This window comes from Engystomops pustulosus, chromosome 1 (genome assembly GCF_040894005.1).
Source record: "Engystomops pustulosus chromosome 1, aEngPut4.maternal, whole genome shotgun sequence".
Lineage (NCBI taxonomy): Eukaryota > Metazoa > Chordata > Amphibia > Anura > Leptodactylidae > Engystomops > Engystomops pustulosus.
Genome location: NC_092411.1, coordinates 114121478 through 114136074, shown reverse-complemented (window position 1 = coordinate 114136074; position 14597 = coordinate 114121478). Strand labels below are relative to the sequence as shown.

Genomic DNA, 14597 nt, shown 5'->3' with positions numbered 1-14597 from the left:
CAGGTGCCCAGCTCGGTCCTAGGGCTGCATTGCGTTTCTAAACCCAAAGGCAAACACTGTAATATAGAGAAAGAGAAACTGTTTTTCTTGAAATCATGTGCAACCTCCCCCACCGGGACCTAGCCTTTTCTTGGGGCCTGGAGGCAGCCGGGGCCCAGAATACTGGGTGTCACGGTGTCACGGTGCTTGGTATGGGGCCCGGAGGGCTGTCCTACAGCCTGGCAGGTCTCCAGCAGGTGGTGTAGGCAAGAAATGATACAGAGGGAGAGGCTGTGGTACTGATTCTCCCTGGGGCAGCCCTGGTAGTGTGTGTCCCTGGTAGATGGATGGGGCGCCCTTGATGGTGATACAGCCGTAGCAGGGACCAGACGGAGGCAATGTTGTGCATAAGAGTAACTTACAGTTCTTTATTCGAACCAACGGTAACAACACACCAAACGATTATGTACAAGTGCAGTACTGGAGTGATCTTGGAGAAGGAACCTCAGGAGTTTGTTCACCAGCCTGGATGTAGGGGCAGGCTGGGATGGAGCTGTGTCCAATGTAGGAAGCTTCAGCTTTATCCTATTGGTCCTGTGTCACTCAGTGTGTAGTTGCTGAGGCCTGTGGGCAGAGCATGTGCTCTCAGGTGGTGCTTCTCAGTCAGAAGCTAGATGCTAACTCACTCTGTGGTGAGAGCTGGGCCTGAAGAGATCTGCTCTTTTCAGAAGTTTCTGGAACTCTGTTCTAATTCCTCCCCTGAGGAGTTTAGTTACTCCCTGGTCAGGTGGTCTCCTCCTCCAACCACACTCCAGTTCACAGTGAAGTGTATTGAGGCATATTGTTGGATGACAACAATAAACATTCTTAACCCTTGCCTATCCAGGCAGTATCTACCGCTGCTCAATTACCTATGTATGTCCTGGGTAGTAAAAGGGCTTATTCGTAAGTACTCATCTGCCATGCGCATTGGCAGGGACGTTGCACCTGTTATGCTCCTTTGTCCTCCTTTAGTGAAAATTTTTTATGAAGCCTTCTCAATTCCAAACAAAGCAGCCACTACTGGTTTTACTATTCTCCTCATCCAAAACCTGTGGAATAGGGCACTAGACTAGGCAATTTCATCCTCCTACCTGCTGCAAGAAAAGGTCCATTTAAATGAGGCCATTTCAGCCATTGTGAGACAGATGTATGGCATCCATCTCCGGCCTCCATTAGATGTTGGGGGTACCCCAATGAAGTAACTGTCCATGTACGGACAGTAATGTCAGAAGGGAGACTTCCTGAATATGTGCAGAAGCAAATCACTGCTTGCTATCAACACTCCTCTTCCTGCTGACAGAGTGGGTGGGGCTGTACACGAAGACGAATCCCACTATATAAGACTTCTGCTGGAAGAATAGTTAATGGATCCTCCAAATGTACAACATAAGGAAAAAAGAATCTTAGCTATTTACCTATTTATTAGAGCTATATGGCAAGCGACATGCCATATATATTACTTGTTTTTTTTAAATAAATGTCTGAAAAGGCTGCTGTTTTGCTTTCAGGTGCTGTAGCATTGAAGAATCTGGAAATTAAAGAAAATGCGCTGGTAAGAAGTCACTATTACTATGCATATAAAGATCTTGTAATATACTAGAAAAATTGCACAAAATAGATTGTAATCATGTCTCCATTTCTTCCTGTACATGACGTAGATTATGTTATGTATCTCAAGTCTCTGTTCCATCATTGCCTAGCATCTGGTTGCCCTGGTGGGAGTCCAGCTATCGAGTTATTTAAGCAATTGTTTTTTTGCTATGAAACAAAATCTGAATGGACAGTAGTACAATTGCCAAAATATAAAAATACATTACAGAAATTGCAAGGGAATTGGAGGGATTAAGGGAAGTTTTGTAGAGCAAGTATTGTCAGACTGCAAACATGGAGGATGTATGCATTACTGTGGACATAGTATACATTTTGCTATGCTAGTATATGTTACATACATATTTAATAGATAAGAACATTTATTTACTAAAAGGAATATGCCAGCTTCCAACTTAAGCAGTAAATCCAGCAGTGTGTAGTGTAACTTAAAAGCATTTATAAAATGCATTTCATCTCTATGCTAAGGGGAGCACACTGATGGTGTGACTGCTGTTTAAACCTCTTTTTTTTCTACACCTTATTCTGTGGTAGGTGTTAAAAGAAATAATCAGTTTTGACCACACATAGTTGAAGTGTTTAAAGAGTAACCATCATTTCAGATGACTTTTGATATTGTGTGGAGGGGGCAATTGTGAACATATTTCTAATATACTTCATTAACAAGAGTAACAGGCTGTAAAATGCTCCCAAGTTACAATGTTGCTTCTACGATGAGTGTTAACTAGAGATGAGCGAGCACTAAAATGCTCGGGTACTCGTTATTCGAGACAAACTTTTCCCGATGCTCGAGTGCTCGTTTCGAGTAACGAGCCCCATTGAAGTCAATGGGAGACTCGAGCATTTTTCAAGGGGACCAAGGCTCTGCACAGGGAAGCTTGGCCAAACACCTGGGAACCTCAGAAAAGGATGGAAACACCACGGAAATGGACAGGAAACAGCAGGGACAGCATGCATGGATGCCTCTGAGGCTGCTTAATCGCACCATTATGCCAAAATTATGGGCAACAGCATGGCCATGACAGAGTGACAGAATGAAGCTAGATAGCATCTAAAACATCCAATAATTGACCCTGACACTATAGGGGACGGCATGCAGAGGCAGCGGCAGCAGCGGCAGGCTAGAGAGTGGCATGGCGACATACCCTAAATGGACTCAGGCTTCCAACCAATGGGTGGCAGAGAGGAACCAAAGGAGGTGAGCAAGAAGCGCTCAAATAATATCGGTACATGATAAAAGTTTGCCAGTATATTTTGTGGATTACACAGCAGGGTGGCGACAAAGTTAACAAGTTTGATGTGGAAGCCATGAAAACAACCCAAAATTCTGCCTGACACAGCTCGTTTGATAAGGGGACCATGTATGGAGGCAGTGAACTAGTAGTAGATTAAAGGTGCTGCAGTTAAAACTATGTTAGTTGGATCTTGGCATGGAGCTGGCGCTCCGCTGCCAGGCGAGCTTTCGCCAATCCAAGCCCCTGTCTCTAGGCTACTCCCCAAACAGCACTTCTAAGAACCTTTTGTATAAGATCAAGTGTAGTAGCGTTCTTATAAGTTTAGGATATGGCGGGTGAGGGGAATGTAAACAGATGCGCAAGAAGCGCTGAAATAATATCCGTAAATGGTAAAAGTTTGCCAGTGTATTTTGTGGATAACACAGCAGGGTGGCGACAAAGTTAACAACTTTGATTTGGAATCCATGAAAACAACCCAAATTTCGGCCCGACACACCTCGTTTGATAAAGGGACGATGTATGGAGGCAGCTATATGGACGACTTTTGGAGGTAGCAATGGAGACAACGTGTGGAGGCTGCTATGGAGACAATTCAATTTGGATAGTGCCTGTATGTGGCAGTGCAAAAAAGTTTTCAAACCAGAGGAGCAGGTAGGTGGCCCTCCATAAAAATGGAATAGATTGAGTGCCTGTATGTGGCAGTCCAAAAAAGTTTTCAAACCAGAGGAGCAGGTAGGTGGCCCTCCATAAAAATGGAATAGATTGAGTGCCTGTATGTGGCAGTCCAAAAAAGTTTTCAAACCAGAGGAGCAGGTAGGTGGCCCTCCATAAAAATGGAATAGATTGAGTGCCTGTATGTGGCAGTCCAAAAAAGTTTTCAAACCAGAGGAGCAGGTAGGTGGCCCTCCATAAAAATGGAATAGATTGAGTGCCTGTATGTGGCAGTCCAAAAAAGTTTTCAAACCAGAGGAGCAGGTAGGTGGCCCTCCATAAAAATGGAATAGATTGAGTGCCTGTATGTGGCAGTCCAAAAAAGTTTTCAAACCAGAGGAGCAGGTAGGTGGCCCTCCATAAAAATGGAATAGATTGAGTGCCTGTATGTGGCAGTCCAAAAAAGTTTTCAAACCAGAGGAGCAGGTAGGTGGCCCTCCAGAAAAATGGAATAGATTGAGTGCCTGTATGTGGCAGTCCCAAAAATTGTTTAAAACAGAGGACCGGGTCGGTGGCCCTCCATAAAAATTAAATGCATAAAGTACTATAGCTAGAGCCAGTGGGCCCTGTCAAAAAATAGCCAGTTTCCTCTGCTTTACTGTACAAAGAGGAGGAGAAGGAGGAAAATGAGGAGGAGGAGGAGTGGATAAATTATTCAGGTTGAGCTTCCTTCACCTGGTGGAGATTGGAAATTAGGAGAAATCCAGGCTTTATTCATCTTGATAAGCGTCAGCCTATCAGCGCTGTCAGTCGACAGGCGTGTACGCTTATCGGTGATGATGCCACCAGCTGCACTGAAAACCCGCTCGGACAAGACGCTAGCGGCAGGGCAGGCAAGAACCTCCAAGGCGTACAGCGCCAGTTTGTGCCACATGTCCAGCTTTGAAACCCAGTAGTTGTAGGGAGCTGTGTGATCATTTAGGACGATGGTATGGTCAGCTACGTACTCCCTCACCATCTTTTTGTAAAGATCAGCCCTACTCTGCCGAGACTGGGGACAGGTGACAGTGTCTTGCTGGGGTGACATAAAGCTGGCAAAAGCCTTGTAAAGCGTACCCTTGCCAGTGCTGGACAAGCTGCCTGCTCGCCTACTCTCCCTCGCTACTTGTCCCGCAGAACTACGCACTCTGCAGCTAGCGCTGTCAGAAGGGAAATAGTGTTTCAGCTTGTGCACCAGGGCCTGCTGGTATTCATGCATTCTCACACTCCTTTCCTCTCCAGGGATGAGAGTGGAAAGATTTTGCTTGTACCGTGGGTCCAGGAGAGTGAACACCCAGTAATCGGTGCTGGAATAAATTCTTTGAACGCGAGGGTCACGGGATAGGCAGCCTAGCGTGAAATCTGCCATATATGCGCCAGAGTACCAACGCGTAAGAATTCACTCCCCTCACTGGCCTGACTGTCCATTTCCTCCTCCTCCAACTCCTCTTCTTCTGCCCATACACGCTCAACAGTGAAGGACTCAACAATGGTCCCCTCTTGTGTCTCGCCAACATTCTCCTCCTCTTCCTCCTCATCCTCCTCCACCTCCTCCGATATGCGCTGAGAAACAGACCTAAGGGTGCTTTGGCTATCAACAAGGGAATCTTCTTCCCCCGTCTCTTGTGAGGAGCGCAAAGCTTCCGACTTCATGCTGACCAGAGAGTTTTTCAACAGGCCAAGCAGCGGGATGGTGAGGCTGATGATGGCGGCATCGCCACTGACCATCTGTGTTGACTCCTCAAAGTTACTCAGCACCTGACAGATATCAGACATCCACGTCCACTCCTCATTGTAGACTTGAGGAAGCTGACTGACCTGACTACCAGTTCTGGTGGAAGTTGACATCTGGCAGTCTACAATCGCTCGGCGCTGCTGGTAAACTCTGGATAACATGGTCAGTGTTGAATTCCACCTCGTGGGCACGTCGCACAACAGTCGGTGAGCGGGCAGTTGGAGGCGGCGCTGCGCTGCCCTGAGAGTGGCAGCATCTGTGCTGGACTTCCTGAAATGCGCACAGATGCGGCGCACCTTCGTGAGCAAATCAGACAGATTGGGGTATGTCTTGAGGAAACGCTGAACTATCAGATTTAACACATGGGCCAGGCATGGCACATGTGTCAGTCTGCCGAGTTGCAGAGCCGCCACCAGGTTACGGCCGTTGTCACACACAACCATGCCTGGCTTCAGGTTCAGCGGTGCCAGCCACAGATCAGTCTGCGCCGTGATGCCCTGTAATAGTTCTTGGGCGGTGTGCCTTTTATCGCCTAGGCTCAGCAGTTTCAGCACCGCCTGCTGTCGCTTAGCGACGGCACTGCTGCTGTGCCTAGAGCTACCGACTGATGGCGCCATGCCCACGGATGGTCGTTCGGAGGAGGAGGTGGAGGAGGGGTGGGAGGAGGAGGAGGCATAGTAGGCCTGAAACACCTGGACTGAGGTAGGCCCCGCAATCCTCGGCGTCGGCAGTATATGACCAGCCGCAGGGTCAGACTCGGTCCCAGCCTCCACCAAGTTAACCCAATGTGCCGTCAGCGATGTATAGTGGCCCTGCCCGGCAGCACTCGTCCACGTGTCCGTGGTCAGGTGGACCTTGTCAGAAACGGCGTTGGTCAGGGCACGGATTATGTTGTCTGACACGTGCTGGTGCAGGGCTGGGACGGCACATCGGGAAAAGTAGTGGCGGCTGGGGACCGAATACCGAGGGGCGGCCGCCGCCATGAGGCTGCGAAAGGCCTCGGTCTCTACTAGCCTATAGGGCAGCATCTCCAGGCTTAGCAATCTGGAGATGTGCACATTAAGGGCTTGGGCGTGCGGGTGGGTTGCACTATATTTGCGTTTCCGCTCCAGCGTCTGGGTTATGGAGAGCTGAACGCTGGTGGATGCTGTGGAGGATCGTGGAGGCGACGATGGGGTTTTTGTGGCAGGGTCCTGGGCAGGGGGCTGACTATCAGCTGACACAGGGGAAGGAGCAGTGGTGTGCACGGCCGGAGGTGAACGCGCTTGTTGCCACTGAGTGGGGTGTTTAGCATTCATATGCCTGCGCATACTGGTGGTAGTTAAGCTAGTAGTGGTGGAACCCCTGCTGATCCTGGTTTGGCAAATGTGGCACACCACAGTCCGTCGGTCATCCGGTGTTTCCTTAAAGAACCTCCAGACTTCTGAAAATCTAGCCCTCGCCGCAGGAGCCCTCGCCACGGGAGCTTCACTAGTTGACACATTTGGCGCTGATGCACCAGCTCTGGCCCTGCCTCTCCGTCTGGCCCCACCACTGCCTCTTCCAACCTGTTCTGGTCGAGGACTCTCCTCCGTCTCAGAAGCACTGTGTTCACCCGGCCTCTCAACCCAGCTTGGGTCTGTCACCTCATCATCCTCCGATCCCTCAGTCTGCTCCCCCCTCGGACTTCCTGCCCTGACAACAACTTCCCCACTGTCTGACAACCGTGTCTCCTCATCGTCGGACACCTCTTTACACACTTCTTCCAGTACGTCAACAAGGTCATCATCACCCACAGACTGCGACTGGTGGAAAACCTGGGCATCGGAAAATTGCTCATCAGCAACCGGACAAGTGGTTTGTGACTGTGGGAAGGGTCCAGAAAACAGTTCCTCAGAGTATGCCGGTTCAAATGGCAAATTTTGCTGGGAGGGGGCAGACTGGGGGGGAGGAGGCTGAGGTGCAGGAGCTGGAGGAGTGCCGATTTCGGTGACATGGGTGGACTGCGTGGAAGACTGACTGGTGGACAAATTGCTCGAAGCATTGTCGGCAATCCACGACATCACCTGTTCGCACTGTTCTGGCCTCAACAGTGCTCTACCACGAGTCCCAGTAACTTCAGACATGAACCTAGGGAGTGTAGCTCTGCGGCGTTCCCCTGCTCCCTCATAAGCAGGTGGTGTCTCACCCCGCCCAGGACCACGGCCTCTGACCCCTGCAGTAGTTGGACGCCCACGTCCCCGCACTCGTCCTCCACCCCTAGCCCTCGGGTTAAACATTTTGAAAATGAGAGTTATAACTTTAATTTTTTTTTTAACTTTTTTTTGTGTTTTTTTTTTTTGGTGTGTTTTTTAGTTTTTAAAACCAAACGATGCTATCCTATTGCTATGGCTATTTTCTAGCCAAGTATGAAAGCACACTACTATGCCAGATGAGATGACGCTGAGTTATGAAAAAAATAAACGTAAAATACAAAAGGAAATGGCAGACTGTGCCTAATTGAAATACAACCCTGGGCCCTAATAAATTTTCCCACTTCGGTCTTTGCGATGGATATGTGCGTCACTAAGCGCAAAACACAGTGGTCGCAAGTCTCACTACAAATTGCTCACAATTTCCTAGTAGATGCACTGCAGCAACTACAGCCACCAGCAGATCAACCAGAAATCAAATATATATAACGCTACTGTAGGCGTAAGTAAGACGTTTGGAATCTCCTATGGCTATTTTCTAGCCAAGTATTAAAGCACACTGCTATGCCAGATGAGATGACGCTGAGTTATGAAAAAAATAAACGTAAAATAAAAAAGGAAATGGCAGACTGTGCCTAATTGAAATACAACCCCGGGCCCTAATAAATTTTCCCACTTCGGTCTTTGCGATGGATATGTGCGTCACTAAGCGCAAAACACAGTGGTCGCAAGTCTCACTACAAATTGCTCACAATTTCCTAGTAGATGCACTGCAGCAACTACAGCCACCAGCAGATCAACCAGAAATCAAATATATATAACGCTACTGTAGGCGTAAGTAAGACGTTTGGATTCTCCTATGGCTATTTTCTAGCCAAGTATTAAAGCACACTGCTATTCCAGATGAGATGACGCTGAGTTATGAAAAAAATAAACGTAAAATAAAAAAGGAAATGGCAGACTGTGCCTAATTGAAATACAACCCCGGGCCCTAATAAATTTTCCCACTTCGGTCTTTGCGATGGATATGTGCATCACTAAGCGCAAAACACAGTGGTCGCAAGTCTCACTACAAATTGCTCACAATTTCCTAGTAGATGCACTGCAGCAACTACAGCCACCAGCAGATCAACCAGAAATCAAATATATATAACGCTACTGTAGGCGTAAGTAAGACGTTTGGATTCTCCTATGGCTATTTTCTAGCCAAGTATGAAAGCACACTACTATGCAAGATGAGATGACACGGAGTTATTAAAAAAATAAACGTAAAATAAAAAGAAACTGGCAGACTGTGCCTAATTGAAATCAAACCCCTAATAAATTGTCCCACTTTGGTGTTTGAGGTGGATATGTGTGTCACTAAGAGCTAAACACAACGGTAGCAAGTCCCCCTGCTAATTCCTCACAATATGGTACTAGCTGCACTACTAGTGCCAGCAAGCCCAGCCACAAGCAAATAAAAAAAAAAAGTATAACGTTATTGTAGCCCTAAGAAGGGCTGTTGGGTTGTTGTAGAATCACTCCTGCCTAACAGTAAGCTAATAGAACACCCTAACACTTTCCCTGACCAGCAGCAGCTCTCTCCCTAGCGGCATCCAGACAGAGAATGATCTGAGCAGCGCGGGCAGCGGCTAGTTTATCCCAGGGTCACCTGATCTGGCCAGCCAACCACTGCTATCTACGTGTAAGGGTACCACGTCATGCTGGGTGGAGTGCAGAGTCTCCTGGCTTGTGATTGGCTCTGTTTCTGGCCGCCAAAAAAGCAAAATGGCGGGAGCTGCCATTTTCTCGAGCGGGCGAAATACTCGTCCGAGCAACGAGCAGTTACGAGTACGCTAATGCTCGATCGAGCATCAAGCTCGGACGAGTATGTTCGCTCATCTCTAGTGTTAACCCTTTCTGCTCTCTCCCTGGTTGCAGTATGCTTTGAGCATAATTTTCAAACATCAAGCTGAAAGTGAAGAGGACTCCCTTCTCAGAGCTGTTTAACCAAACACAGAGAGATTAGATGTGAGCTCATGCAGCTTCCATAGACACACTGTACAGGCTGGAAAACGCATCTCTATGGGAGGGAGTAGCTTGATTTTTTTTTTTTTTTTTAACAAACAAAGCAAAATTTGTTAATAAAGTACATTAGAAAAATTTTCACTACATCCTCCCACACAATAAAAAAAATTATTTCAAATGATGGTTACACTTTAAAGGAAACCTACCACTTGAAGTGGTAGGTGTAAGATGGGAATACCAGCACCACCGAGCACCAGTTTAAAACACTTTTTAAACTTTATAGCCGAAGCTGCTTCAGCGCACGGAGGTACGCACTCGGCGCACCATGCGCACGACCGTGCGCGCCTACATAGGAAGTGAATGAGAGCCTCGGGCACGGTCGTGCGCATGGTGCGTCAAGCGCGTACCTCCGTGCGCGCGCCTACATAGGAAGTGAATGAGAGCCGCGGGCACGGTCGCGCGCATGGTGCGCGAAGCGCGTACCTCCGCGCGCCGAAGCAGCTTCGGCTATAAAGTTTAAAAAGTGTTTTAAACCGCGATACAGCGGTTTAAAACACCAACAAAAATAAGCTCCGGCACCAGCTCACCCTGAGCTGGTGCTCGGTATGTCCTTAAGCAGCGATCCTTGAGATCTGTGTAACCATGTCTATTTGTGGCTATTTTGTAGCAGGAGGACTGTATGTTGTCTTAAATGAGCATGACTTAGCCTTCCCCTTTTCTCTGCGAAAGAGTAGGAAAGCTTCTGGTTAGATAATACCTCATTGGTGGGGGAAGAGTTGCTGTGAGATCAAAGAACACAGCAGTTTTGGGAGACTTTCCAAGTGCTCTAAGTACATCTAGAGTCCTCGAATAATTTTTCACAGTCCTGCCACTACTACCTTCACATACACACGTATGGTTACACAGCTGCTTTATAAGGCTGCTTTATAAGGCTGCTACAGGGCTGCTTTATAAGTTATGTAACAGGCTTCATCAGGGGTTTGGGCTAAATGCCAGTTGTACTGGTGAAACATGTCGGGGGGCTAATGTTTGGAAAATTTTAATCAGCAGTGTGGCAGAATCTTAGGCAGGCAGTGGCAATAATTATAATACCATCAGTTACAATAGGGATAGATAGTATCAGACCTAGATCACACCTAGACCGTTCAGTCCACTATATCTCTAACGATAGGACTAGGATCTCCATACAGTATTTATAACAATACAGCCTGCTACCACAGCGGCCCCTGCTGGGGCAGTACAGGCAACACTGTTATTCATGGTCTAGGTGGTCATTTTAGGGCTCTAATCCATACAATAAGATACATTACTGTAGCAGACAATACTTCTTAGGACAGTCCTCTTTATCTGGCCAATAGTGGACTTATAGCAATTATTATAGGTGGATATGGACCCTGTATTGTGCCCACTATCTCACATTTCATACCACTGACCACCTGCAAACTGCCTATGACCCAGTTCACACTGTGCTTTTAATCCACTGTTTGTCCTGTGCATGTAGTGGTTTGTGCCACAACAGCTTGTAATATAGTGCAATCTTTTTTAAGAATCCCTAATAAAAGTGATGTTTTACTCTATTTTTTCATTTGTCCGGATATGGGTTAATCTTGACTGCCCAAAGGCAGTTTTGTAAAATATTTCCTCTAACCCCTTACACGCCGCGGTCAAGCATGACCGCGGCGTGCAAGTGTGTCCCCCGTGGATCGGACCCCCCCGGTGTGCTTACCGGGGGATCCGATCCCTCCTGCCGCTGCCCTGGGTCCCGACGAGTAACCTGAGGCTGTCGGCTTCTTTCCCCGCCGGGTTCTGCCTTCCTGGCAGGACCCGGCTGTAAGTAACTGAGCATGCACTATACACTGCAATACAAGTGTATTGCAGTGTAAAGGCTTGAATAAGCGATCGGATGATCGCTTATTCAAGCCAAGAAGTAGAAAATGTAAAAAAGTAAAAAAATTTTATCTTTTTATAATATAATTAAATAAATAAAATAAAAGTCCCATAATCTCCCCAGTAACACATAAAATGCAAATACAGTATTGAACCCGATCGGTGAACTACGTTAAAAAAAAAACTCGGAAAACTTCCCATAATATACAATTTTTCATCAAACACCATCACAAAAAATGTTCTAAAAAGTGATCAAAAAAAGTTACGTTCCCTAATATGATACGACTGAAAAGAACAACTGTTTTCGCAAAAATAAGCCCTCAACCAGATCTGACAACAGAAAAATACAGAAGTTATGGCCCTGAAAAGTTGTCTATAGTAAAAACAATGCGATTTTCTCCAATATTGGTTTTGCTCAGGAAAATTAAGCAAAAATAAGAAAAACTATATAAATGAGGTATCACCGCAATCGTAGTGAATCGTAGAGAATAAAGAAAATGTTATTTTTACATTACGGTGAGCGGGGGAAAAAAAATGCTAACAATCCAAAATAAAAATTGATGATTTTGTTTGTGTCCCCCTTGAAATAGTTAATAAAATCTCAAGAATAAGCTTTAGACTCCCAAAATAAATTATCTATACATTGTATCGAATACCATAAAAAATAAGCCCTCATATGTTTGTATTACCAAAAAAAATTAAAATTTATAGGTCGTACAATGTGACAATACAAATCTGCTGTGAATGGCGCCTCCATTCATTCTATACTCGGCCGTGCGCCCGTACAGCAGTCACCACCACATATGGGGTACACTCGGGAGGAATTGGGCATCAAGCGTTGCAGTGCGTTTCATCATTTAATTTATTCTGAAAATTTCAGTTTTGGCCTAAATGAATGTATTTTCCCAAAAAAATCGATAGTTTCTAAATCGCAAGTCCATATTTTTTAACCCATGTGAAACACTTAAAGGGTTAATAGACTTAATAGAAGTTGTTTTACATATGTTGAGGGGTGAACTTTCTATAGTGGGGTAATTTATGGGGTTTTACTATTATTTAGGCCTTTCAAAGTCACCTGAAAGCTGAGTTGTCCCTCAAAATGTGAGTTTTGGCAATTTTCATGAAAATAAGAAAAATCGCACCTAAAGTTCTGCACCTCATAACATCCTAGAAAAATGACCGGAAGCATAAATTATCATCCCAACATAAAGCAGATATTCTGTAAATGTTAATTATCAAACTTTTTGGGTAGTTTTACATCTTGTCTGGAAACCAGAACATTTCAAACTTGGAAAATGAAGAATTTTTACAAACTTTTGCCAAATTTTCACTTTTTTCAGAACGAAACGCAAAACTTATCACTTAAATTTTATAACTAACATGAAGTACAATGTGTCACGAGAAAACATTCTCAAAATCACCGGGATATGTTAAAGCTTCCGAAGTTATAACCAATTATCGTGAGACATGTTAGATTTGAAAAATCGAGTCTGGTCATTGAGCTGAAAACTAGCGTTGGTAGGGCGGCCGCCTGTATTTGAAATAAAATATGCAAATATCAGACAAAGATTAAAAACGCTTAAAAAAGGGGGTTAGACACAATTTTAACCCAGAACACAGAGGGAACTAAGCACCTAATAATGCTGGCAGCAAGCCCCTTTTTAGAGCCCTGACCCCACCACTGTTGTGAAAAACCACAAATGCTCATAACAATATATATGTGAGGATAGCAGTATAAATTAATAAAGCAGCATGAATCAATAGAGTCCATAAACACATACTCTGCACAAAATCACAGCTCGTGCCTAAAATTCCAAAAACCGCTGCTATGAACAATGAACATATGAACCTGTACCCCGATTATACAACCTGCCAAGAAAGGGGTTATACCATGAGTCCAGCAGTGGAAAAGGGGACAAGGGCTCGCTGTGCCCCGCGCCTATCGCCGCAGAACATGGCTTCCCCTAGGTTCCCTGAGGAAGCCGCGGTTTGCAGGTGCACACCTGTATACCTGATGTTTGCATCTTTGATTTCAAATAAAGGTATTATTTAATGCTTTATGACACGTGCTTGTTGTGTATTTCTATATTGAATTGTTGTCATGTGTTTAGCGCTTAGAAATATTTATTTCTGATTGGGATATGTGGTCCCTCTTCTTAGTTAATCCAATTAAGAAATCAGCCACATTTTGTTTAGTTATCTTTGTCTGTGTTATTTCCATGTAATTTTAAAACCAAAAAACTTTTTTTTTATATATATAGAGTCAACTGGATGTGCCTTTCAAAGTTAAAGCGGGCCATATAGGTGAGATATTCTGTTTCTTCTGCACTGTCCCAAAAACTATAGTCCTCAACATTCAGTAATTGGGAAACCTTTGAAATCCAATATTTGCTCACAAGTTACACACTCCTAATCTTGTGAGTTATGTGCTGATTATATATGTGGTGATTTACCTACTGATAAAGAAACTTTCTTATTGAAAAGCTGTTACTCAGTGAAACAGCAATTAAAGGGATTGTCAAAAGTATATGGGATAACTAGCTGATCGAAGAGGGCCCGACCGCTGGTACCCCCAACTCTACGATCTGAAGAGTAGGGGTCCCGTTCTTATCTATAGTGTGGCAAATCAAGCATGCACCCTATCGCTCCATTCAGTTCTATGGGAATGGCAGAAATAGCCAAGAACAGCGCTTTGTTCCCTGTTTTCTAAAGTGCTGGGAGCACATTCTCAAGATTGATGCATGTCCCAGGAGTTGTACCCTCATCGATCAGCTAGTTAGTCTATAAATAACTGAAATGCTTGTGACAAAAAAGAAAATAAAAATTTGCCTGAGCACATTTTACATTATTATAAGGGATCTCCATTTTGACATTAAAATCTCAAATGATCTTTTATGTATTTCATATAGGAAAACTTGACCTTAAGATTCCTTGGAAGAATTTATATACTCAACCAGTGGAAGCCGTTTTGGATGGCGTATATTTACTCATAGTGCCTATTGCTAGTAAGTTCTTGTTTCCGCTTCCATTGTACACAAGAGAGTTTCATTTTATATGTATTACTATAAATAACTTTAGTAAATTCTTCAAGAAATGGTGTTTTTTTTTTCAAAATGGACACATTCATTTTTTATTTGACAACTTTTTGTCTTAAGTTGACCGTATGTATATTGCACTTTCCAGTCCGTGCTACCACTATTTGACTAGGGAAACATGGGCATATGCTTTGTTAATGTTTAA

General features: G+C 44.9%; 1 protein-coding gene across 1 annotated transcript in view; it reads left to right on the top strand.

Annotated features, from left to right (window-relative positions):
* VPS13A (vacuolar protein sorting 13 homolog A) overlaps positions 1–14597 on the top strand; it is a 130110-nt gene that overhangs the window by 17887 nt on the left and 97626 nt on the right. The window contains exons 2-4 of the mRNA XM_072150912.1: positions 1530–1573; positions 13619–13661; positions 14267–14362. Of these exons, the coding sequence (XP_072007013.1) occupies positions 1530–1573; positions 13619–13661; positions 14267–14362 (183 nt within the window). The remainder of the gene's footprint in view (positions 1–1529; positions 1574–13618; positions 13662–14266; positions 14363–14597) is intronic.